We start from the raw sequence: 10,528 nt of genomic DNA on the forward strand, positions 1-10,528 counted from the left end.
CCCCGTTTATTGTCTCAGCTGCACTTGTCACTAAAGGGGGACGGGGGGGGAGAGGGCTGGGCTGCTCACCTTGCTGCTCGCATAGATCCGCGCGAGAGCGTCTTCTTCGCAAAAGCGCTGAATGTTACAGGTGGGATCATATTCGGCAACAGACGGTCGTGGCAGCTTCAGTCTCCACTGCTGTCGCCGCGCACCTGTGGAGACCGAACAGAAAACTGTTCGGTCGACGCGCTTGGCTGGGCGGTCTCCTTTGATGGGCATGTGCTGCTTCGTTCTTGAGTTGTACCCGACTTATATACTACATGGATTCATTTCAGCGGTGGAACATGGCGCCCCCTGAACCACGGCATTCGTTTGAAAGAAGTTCGAGTCTAGTTCAGGAAAACTGCACCTGCTCCATGGTTAGTGCTGAAATAGTGCAGCTGCAGCCGCCATGGAAGCAGACGATGGTTTGCGGGTTGTGATAAACGGCGGAGACTCAAGTAACTTTCACTCGTCGACAAGCTAGAACGCTGCTCGAGTTTTCCAAAGAAACGGATCGAGGCTGGTTCATGGCAACATGTTATTGTGATGTGCTGTTTGCACATTTCTTGATGAGATACGAGAGGTTGGCTGCCGCTGATGTAGGCTGTAAACAGCTGGCTGCAATTCATTGGCATCGCAAAGGCTAGCGACGACCAGGCCTGCACTCGACCATCTGTTTTGGAAGCAGACAGTGCCAAACTGCGCTCAAAGTGCCGGAACTAGCGGTACACACCCGCCGCACCGCCGCTGCCGCAGAACTTTGCTGAACTGGTGCATTGAGTGCAGGCGAATCGAGCGCTCTCCAACTTCCCCTCCACAGCGCTAGCCGGAACAACGAACAACCGGCAGCACGAAGCGAAAGCCTGTCTCTTCGCTTTCCTGTCGCTTTAGCAATGCCTGTCCTCGAAAAATAATACGACGCCCAGAATGCGTTTCGTAGCGTCAGGTGAAAAAAAATGGCAGTGGTTTAGCTCTGCTATGCCTGGATATACGTAGCGTAAAGTGCTCCGGTGTTTCGGCCGCACGTTTCGCCTTGGCTGCTCGACGGCGAACTGCCAGGCGACAACCTCGGGATCGGAAGAATTTACATTTTCCAGTCTTCTGCGCCGTTTGGCAGCGGCTCGACTCTCCTTAGCTTACCAGAGCTTACATGTTGAGCGCGACCGTCATTTCTCCGCGCACCCTCCTCGCGCATGCGCAGTAGCGCGCGGCGCAACTGTCGTAAACACGAGGTCACGCGTCGGAGAGGAGCGCACGCCGGCGGCGCCGGCAGCGAGGAGCTCGCACCGGCTGTGGCGAGGAGGCGACGCACCTGCGGACCTGCGCCTCTCGTGACGTCACGCGGTTCTCGCGCATACGCATAACAGGCGGCGCACACTCGCGCAAAACTCGGCTCTGACCCGCGTAGTGTGGCTTTACTAGCTTTACGCTACAAAACAATCCAGCAAAGCAATATGGCGGAAATCTGCTTGGAAGTTCGACACACACTACATAGGGCAAAATCGAGGGAAACGTGCAAACATCGTAGAGGTATCGTTCCCTCTCGTGAACACCTCCTGATTGTGAATGTTTAGCAGCGCCACACTCGTTATTTTTTTGAACTGTGATTATTTAGTACACGTGCATGTGTGTAGATGGCGCTACTTACTACATTTATCGCATGTCGCTGCGTTATTGCTATTATTGTTTGTATTCTGTGGACTTTGTTCTTGGCAATTGTTACAAGTTGATTAAAAGAATGAGAGACCGACATTTTAAGAGTATATTTGCCAGAAAAAAAAAAGCCGCGGAACGTTTCAAGAGCTTGTGTCCTTCATGACGAGAACAAAAAAGGTAGCTAAAATCAACATGACATTGCGCATTCCCCAAAAGCCGTAGAGTAAAGGCGATGCTTAGCCGCGTAGAGCGAAGTATTAAGTTTCTTCACGGAAAATCTCAAAACTGCCACGCGCTGGTTACCTGAACAGTATTGCATTCCGTTTTTAACTATTTCGAAAAAACGCTAAATTTGATCAGGAATAACTTTTAAACTAAACAAGGCAGACGGATGAAATTTTCAGAATGGAAGGGCAATTAGACGATCTCAAAGTGTACAAAAAGGCGCCGCAGTGCAATGCATATCCCAAAAGTTATTGCAGATTACATTTTTCTGTTTTCTATGCTTTTCAAAGATGCGTGGCTAATAAACTAATCTATACACGTACGTCTAAATGCTTAAATATGTTCATTAGCATCCTATCTCAAAGCATCTCGAAAGATATTTCTCTAGGTGCAAGAGGTTTTTCACAATTTTGCATTTCCTGAGACAAGTTGAGCTCAACTGCCAGTTTTCATCTTTGCGTTTTCTTTTACAGTTGAAACAAATTTGCAGCTACCGATAAACAAAATGCATCTTTTGAAAGCAGAGAAAAGTAGCTTTTCGGAGATATCTGAACCATATTTATGAAGCGAACGAGCGAGGTACAGTCGACGTACAAATATCACCAAAAATGGTTCCCGCTCACCGTCAGAGTGGGACCGGCTTTCGCCTTAAAACTGCTTTTGTAGCTTTTGTTGATTTTCGCCGATTTCAAGGCCGTTTTCACCATGGGTTCTCACGCTCGTTCTTGCTCACCATGCTCTTGCGCGAGTGGGTTCCGCGCAACACGTGACTCCCGTTCCCTTTGCCGGTTGGTAGCCTCCTCCGCCGCACTCCCCTACTGTCCCCGGCTGGCGAGCGGATGGCGTCGTCAACTGCCCCGCGTTTCACATTCGCGTCGAGCAAACGAGCAAGCATGGATACAGAGTGAACACCCCTTATTCCCAGTCAGTCGACGCTTCTGTGTCTGCGGCTTGCATAGAGGGGGGACAAGTCCGCGTTGAGAAAGAATCTTTGGCGGCCAGGGAACCGACGCCGTGGAGAGCGACGCGAGTTATTGTTCGGCGCCTCCCCCTTCCTACAACCAGTGCCGACGCAGCTGCCGAAGCGAGCGGGGAGCTATCCCAGCACGTGGCGCCATTCGTACGCTGTGCGCAGCGCGGGTCTCCCCCGCGGGATGTGTGAAAGTCCGCCCGTACTTCTTGGACAGCCGGCGAGCTATGGTGTTCCTGGTACTGGCACGCTCGTACGCCTCGATAGGCGACCCGTCGGCACGGTGAACCTGGTACCAGTCAGCGTAGAGTCCTCCCACGTTATAACAGACTCCCAACAAGCCTGCCGAGACTTTCTTAATGGCAGGCTTCCCTCAAGAGCAACACAGCTACTTGGCAATCTCAGCCTAACACACAGACTAACATGGACACCTGGTCACGAAGGACTAACTGGAAATGAGGCAGCCAACGATCTAGCCCGAGATTTAACCCACCGGGCGGATCCTCATCATAACCCCACGCCCATGCCTAGCACCTATGGTGACAGATTAGAACATATTCGGCTGGAGCGCAGAAAATACCCACCCCCTCACATAAAACTAGACTCCTCCGCAGCCATAGACTGGAGGAAAATTCAGACCAACACTTTCCCTAACTTGTTCATCCTACACAAGATTAGCCCCACTCAATATCAGAATGCATGCCCTTGGTGTGGAGCTTGCCCTACGCTCTACCACATATCGTGGGAATGTACAACGAAACCAAAACGCTTAACTGTATCCAACCCGACATATGAGTAGTGCGAGGTGGCCCTGACCAGCGAGACCCTGGATCAGCAACTTCAGTTGGTTCAGCAAGTCCGTCAGTCAGCTAAAGCCAGTGGCGTCCTGGACTAGGGGCGCCACCCAAGTTGCTCAAGCAACCTTCTGCTTTTTAAATAAAAGTTTTCTCCCCCCCCCCCCCCCCCCTGCGAACCTCCTGAGCCAGCACCGCATCGCAGACTAGCCCGGACGTTGACGCCGCCTGGAATGCGCCGCACGGACGTGCCTGAAACCGCAGCTACTTCGACGACGATGACCATATCCCACGCGGCGGTCGAATACTTCATCGACCTCGTGAGGGAGAGACCGGCGCTTTGGGATGTTGACAACCCGGACTACTCGAAGCGCGAATTCAAGGGGTCCATGTGGAATGACGTGGTGTCTCATATGAGGAAAAACTGGCCTGCGTATGGACCTTACACCGCCGGTGTAAGGTCCAACACTTGCGCGCTAGGAACCAACACACGTGCGCGCTAGGACTATTAGTTACCAATACCTCAAGAGTAGCAATTTTGGCCTGCTAGTAAGACATGACGAGGTGTGGAAGTGCAAAACGCAAGGGCAGAGAGGCGGACGACTGGACGAGCGCTAACTTTCAACAGCTTTATTCAAGCTCACGTTTCCTAGCGGGAGCAATCGTGTATGCTCAAAGCATTGTCATTCGAAACCGCACTAAACACTAAAGGGACAGAGTGGCGGCCAGGGGGAGGTAAGGAATAAGTAAACGCAAAAAGTGTTCGTATTCTTTTTCTAAGATATAAGAAAACGCTGCTCTTTTTCAGTCGCAGGTATTGAGGGCGTGCTAATACATCGGTAACTCGGAGCTACCTTTGCCGCTTCAACCAACTCACTTTCGAGCCTTCCTTCATGCCGTCCGATTACTGAAGTGTTTGTCAGCAGTGGATAGCATTTGCAGTCCTTACAGCAAAGGGGGCGGTGTCCGATTCGTGTAGTAGCCGTTATCTAAGGAATTCTCATGCTTACGTAATCAGTCATTTCGACAGCGACCCGCCTGGCCGACGTTAACTTGGTCACAGCTCAGAGGGATACTATAAATAACACCTTCGTTGCACGAAACAATATTTCTTAATGCTTCTTACTGCATGTAGATCTCTTTGGACCCTTGCCTGTCGCCATGCGACGAAGCTTCGAAAGTGCGCGGCGCGTTGAAAACATCGTCGACTTGAAGTGAGGCGCGATTCTCTTGAGATTATGTGACACACGATGCACGTGCGGTATGACAATGAAGCTTCTCTTTATTTTTTCTTCTGTGTGCATTTGCAAGGGTCATTTTATCTTTTGTATCAGTTTCCGCCAAAGCAACAGTCATTTCAGCGGTGTCGCAGAATTTCCAAAACGCTCGACTGGGTGCAGAAGCTTTTAGTCTTGTGGTGACATGATTTGAGGAGTGCTGGAGGAAGGAATGACAGTTATCCCTCTCTTAGCAAGCTTTGAATGAGCTGAGCCAAAATGGAGCAGGTACTTCTTAGTGCGTGGCGCATATGCCCAGCACACGTGCCCATTGCCATTAAACAACAAACGAATATTTAAAAACTGCAGTCACATGTTGAGGAAGTGAAAGGGTAAAATTAAAGCTAGTAGAGCAGCAATGAAAAATTTCCAAAATTGAGGTTGTCGGGAGGTTTAAAAACTCTCACGGCTGCAAATAAAAACAAAAAATTGCTAACATGTCCGAAAATTTTTAAACCAGGTAGATTCTTATTATTGCTCAAGGAAACCAGCCATTATCGGTGTATTCCGCCCTGTGACCTGCCCCGCGACATCGCTGTGAAGTATCGCTGATTTTTTTTTTGAAGTAGTGAATGTTCCTTTTTTCCTTTAGCCGCGTAGTTAAATTTTCTTTCGATTGAACCTTCTTATAACGAAGTTGAATGGGCCTCGTGATTACTTCGTTGTAGCCGTAGCTTCGTTATATCCATTGTTTCGTTATAAACTGTTTTGTTACAACGAGGTTCGAGTGTATTGTTTGAGCTCTCTCCAGTTCGCCCTTCAGTGAAACCAACGCTCCCTTCACATCATCGACCATGTGGTTCTAGCTTTTGTCATTAGATGGCGCCACAGTGTTTTGCCTTTTTTAGACGGAACACTAAATTTTCTCAGCGACCTGTACCTGATTGTGTGAAGAACAATGTCTTGTTTTGTAAACCAGAATTGCCGCTATTGTGTGCTAAAAATGTCTAAATAATGCCTGCACTTGAAATTGAGTTTTTGGCACAGCACTTCTGCCGGCGTGCAATCGCCATTGCACTCGCTGACCTTATTTACAGCACCGGGGTACATAAAAATGGTTGGTTTAGTTTAGTTGGTTTATTGGGGTTTAACTTCCCAAAGCGACTCAGGCTATGAGGAACATGAAAATTGGCGCATGCACTGATTCAAATATTCTCGTTACAAATTCTTTGCAGCATTTCCAACAAAACCGTTGCGGAATCCAGCACCTTAGACAGCAAGCTTACTTTTGTGCCGACAAAAATTGGTGCTTATAATCCAGTGTTGGGTCCCTTTAGCATCAGATTTTGAGTTGTTTATAGTGTTTCCTTAATGTGTTTGTTCATCCTGAAATGACGGCGATTGTGTCCGCAGCCTCTTTGCGCAATCTGTTCAGCAACAAGCGGCGGACATACCGCAACGAAAGGAAGAAAATCCGACCGAAGGGCGACCAGGACTCGGTCAGGGTCTACGTCGGAAAGTGGCGCTACTTCCAGTCCATGTCCTTTCTGGAGCCAATGGCACAGTTGCGGGGCCTCAGCGGGGCTGCTGACGAGGAGAATATGGACCGAGAGACGGTAATCCACTTGTTCGCTTGTGTATGCAGGGTTCCAGACGCTTGAGCAAGGTTGTCACGAGCTCAGCTTTCTCTTGACGCCTGTTTGCAAAATTCAGCAAGTACTGCTATATCGCTTGCCGCATCACCCAGCAGTAGGCAGTAGGCACTGCAAGAATGGGTATATTAACTCCTCGGAAATTAGCGTCGGTATTTGATGCCATGTATACAGGGTATTTGCCTTAACTTGAAGCAAGGATTAAAAAAGAGTGGCACTCCAGAGCTAGAAGAAACCAACGACATATTGTTTCTCGCCGTGTGGCCCTTCTCAGAGTATATTTAAAATTATGCTTAATAAGCTAATTAGCCAGGATTAATTAAGCAAATATTTTATTATTCACTTTAGGGTAACGTGCCTTACCTTAAGTTGTAGAGGGGGTTAAGAAAGAACCGATGCAGTTTTTTCCATCAACACATCTCCTACGTAGTCCTTTTTTCCAGCATTTCAAGAAAGCCCACGAAATATGAAAAAAAACCACGTAATTGCGCGATTGCACTACCATAACATAGCTCTCCCTAGCGTATCCTGAGTGAACGAAGCGTGCGCGCTCGCCGTCTAAAAGCGTGCGGCAGACGCCTCTCTCAGCATAGTCTTGAAAATCCGTCAGCGCATTCTTCCTGACATGGAAAGCGCCCGCCGCAATCTGCGATAAGTGATAAGCAAGCCATCGACAGCCAATTCGAACGGAGCTTCAATTCAGCCATCGCATAGGCAAAACAAAAACGAAGGGAAAGCAGTGAAGAATATTTTAAGGCACACCTCAGTTTTTTTTTTTTCATCATTTAGCAGCCTGTCGAACTGCGAGGCGGCCGCTCCCTTGGGCACGGTCAGCGCGCAACGTATCTTTCGTTCAAAACACGATTGGGAGCACGAGTGCAGTCACATGGTTTTTCTTCACATGTCGCGAGCTTTCTTTAAGTGCCGAAAAAAGGACCACGTAGCAGGTACGTTGCTGCAAAAAATTGCATCGGTTCTTTCTTAAACCCCTCTACAACATATGGTAAGGCACTTGACCATAAATTGAATAATAGGAAATTTACAGAATTAATCTTAGCTTATTTAGCAGAAATTAAAAAACTCTGAGGAGCCCGACATGACGAGAAACAATGTGTCGTCGGTTTCGTCCAGCTCTAGTGAGCCACTTTTTTTAAATCACTGGTTCATGTTACGTGAAACACCCTGTATATAGGTTGGAATGTGCCATGAGCCAGTGACAATTTTATTAAAATTGTTTCATTTCTCAAAGGTGTGTGCAGGGTGCCAAGTGAACTGCATAAGAGGATCGCTATGCTTGATGACGAAGTGAGGGCTGGACACGATAATTCTCGGGGTCTCTTGCATGCTGATGCCCTCAAAAATTGTATTTCCCATACCAATACCTGACACAGAAATTAAACTCATTTCCAATACAAATACTCGGTACTCTCCTCTCAATACTTTGATACATCGCTCAAACCGCCGGTGTTAAGCCAATAATATGACTAGCCAGGTTAAAAAATTCCTGTGTGAATTTACGAATCTTTAGTGTATTCTATTAGTGCATTGTTTTCGACCGGGTTTATACTAATCCGGCCACACAGATTTCTTTGACCTCCACGCATGGCGCATCTGGATTTTTAAAACTTACAGCACTGGGCTCAATGCCGACTGCACACGCACGTTCTCGTCAACGTGTACCGAGCCTCTGTGAACGTCATGGCCCGCACCGCGAACACACGGGTGACTGTGAGCCTGGAGGTGTTGAGATGACAAAGCTTGGGTGCACGCTTACAAGAAAGTTTCTTACAGCCTGTCTTGGGCGCTTATTCGCCAACTGCTGCCGGATTGCTCCGACAAGGGCGGGTCCAGCAAGTGTTGGTGTTGACGCCTCTGTGAATATCTCTTACATGGCGGACAGTTTCAAGAGGAGGCAAATGTAGCTCTGTTCGGCAGAGATTCAAGTGTTGAGATAAGATTAGGTAATGAAAGAGGTCAACTTAATTGCAGCGCCCTATGAAAAGGAAAATTGTAGGCGCTACGTTCAGAGACTGGAAGCTTGCAGGGTGGGTCAGGGAACAAACAATGGTTAACGACATCCTAGTTGAAATCAAGGGGAAGAAATGGGCTTGGGCAGGGCATGCATTGCGAAGGCAAGATAACCGCTGGTCCTTAAGGGTAACGGAGTGGATTCCAAGAGATGGCAAGAGTAACGGGGCGGCAGAATGTTAGGTGGGCGGATGAGATCAAGACGTTTGCTGGGACACGGTGGGCACAGCTGGCGAAGGACAGGGTTAATTGGAGAGGTATGGCAGAGGCCTTTGCCCTGCAGTGGGCGTAGTCAGGCTGTTGATGATGATGAATATCCCGAAAGCAGTCTTCAATTTAAATATTGGAAATGCAATAGTGAGGATTGGATGGCCAAAGTGTGTGCAGGACAGAGCTACTTGGAGCTCTTCTGTAGTGCACATCTGCGATTGCTGATGATGATAACCAATTGCGCACGGACTTTTCTTTGAGTTCCATGCACAGTTCTACCAGATATCCGATGGCCTTTTTTTATCATATTAACAAAACGGACGTGTTTTGTGACTGCCTTTCTGTGCAGTGACTTACTGCAAATACTTGTGAGTTTGGTTTGCATGCCGTAATGGATTCTTCTCTCCGCTATTGTGCAGCCACCCCCGGAGTCATTCGACGAGGTCTTGCTGCCGGACGATGACTGCGACAACAACCTAGAGTTTCGGATAATCAGCGCCACTTCAGTCGCAAGCGCAAGGTCATCTTCTCTTCAGGTTGACCAGTCCCTGCCTCAGAGCAGCTCCAAACGTCCGAGAGAGCCCGATGACGCCTCAACGGAACCGTTCGAGTTGGACAGGGGAAGCCAGCCTACCCCTAAAACAGCGCGCACTGTCGCCGAGACAGCCGACTGCGACGATGCTGCGATGTACTTTGGGAAGACTGTGGCGGCGTTGCTTCGGTTGTTGAGCCCCAGAAAACTGGTCAGGTGCCAGGCTGAGATCCTCGGCGTGATTGAGCGATACCTTGTGGAATGAATGAATTCTTGATTTTAATTGCTTCACTTTGCAGTGCCTTCTCGCCATTTAGTTCTCTGCGTATACCGAGTCAAAGACAGTCCGCTTCCCTTGATGCTGCCCCGAAATGAAGCTGGGAGAGAATGTACGAAGGTTGCTAAGCTAAGCCTTCGCCGCATCAACCTAACCTACGCATATCTGTGGGAAGAGTTCAAAATTGTGGACCAACAATGGTTGTGATGAAAGAGACTATTATATAAGCATTCTTGTACAGGGAAACCTGTCCGTGCCTCAACTTCTGTGATAGTGATCTTACCTTCATGAACGTGCGTGGCGCAGGCCTCTGAAAAAAATAATCTCAAATGAAAACAGCCGGTCTTAGCTTCGCTGAAGCGTCTGCTGGTGTAGAAATGCAATGTGGTGACATTTTTGGCGACGTTTTCTAAGAACGATGTGCTTTGTGTCAACATTGCGCGATGTTGTGCAACTTGCATTCACCAAAACTAAAACCTTTTAGACAATACGTTACGTTTGATATTTTAAAAGCGACGTTTTTGTCAGAGCCCTTCTGCGCAGCACCTCCACTGGAAAAGGCTGATACATACTCATTTTGTTAACAATTTGTTATCGATGCATTACACTTGACACTTCATTTTATTTGTTCATTGTAATAAAACCTTTTCCAAACTGCTCTGAGGTGTGGCAACACTGGTCGGGCAGTTTCCGGTCATCTTATTGGTTTGGTCAAGCAAGTACGTCATCTGCAAGGCGTGCTTTCTTGATAGTGGCAAACTGAGTCTCACGAGTATAGTTTCAAAAGCCAAGCCTCAGCCTTGCTTGTTTTGCTTTTCTGTTACAAAGTGCAGCTGTATTTCGTGTCGTTTAGTCAACACCAGCAGTGCTAAACATAACTGCTTCTTGCGCACTTTCAGTCCCGCTTGAAATTTGGCTATAGCTGAAGAATGCAAGAATCTGC

The 10,528-nt window shown here is 48.2% G+C and overlaps 1 protein-coding gene across 1 annotated transcript; it reads left to right on the forward strand.

Annotated features, from left to right (window-relative positions):
• The first annotated feature begins 3,878 nt into the window (after nucleotides 1–3,878).
• LOC149328675 (uncharacterized) lies at nucleotides 3,879–10,243 on the forward strand. The gene is made up of 3 exons (XM_089561456.1): nucleotides 3,879–4,122; nucleotides 6,300–6,502; nucleotides 9,196–10,243. Exons 1-3 carry the CDS (start codon nucleotides 3,903–3,905, stop codon nucleotides 9,571–9,573), a joined length of 801 nt encoding a protein of 266 aa, XP_089417582.1. The 5' UTR covers nucleotides 3,879–3,902; the 3' UTR covers nucleotides 9,574–10,243.
• The last annotated feature ends 285 nt before the right edge of the window (nucleotides 10,244–10,528 follow it).

This window comes from Amblyomma mixtum, chromosome 9 (assembly GCF_055824585.1).
Source record: "Amblyomma mixtum isolate Tamu chromosome 9, ASM5582458v1, whole genome shotgun sequence".
Classification (NCBI taxonomy): Eukaryota; Metazoa; Arthropoda; class Arachnida; order Ixodida; family Ixodidae; genus Amblyomma; species Amblyomma mixtum.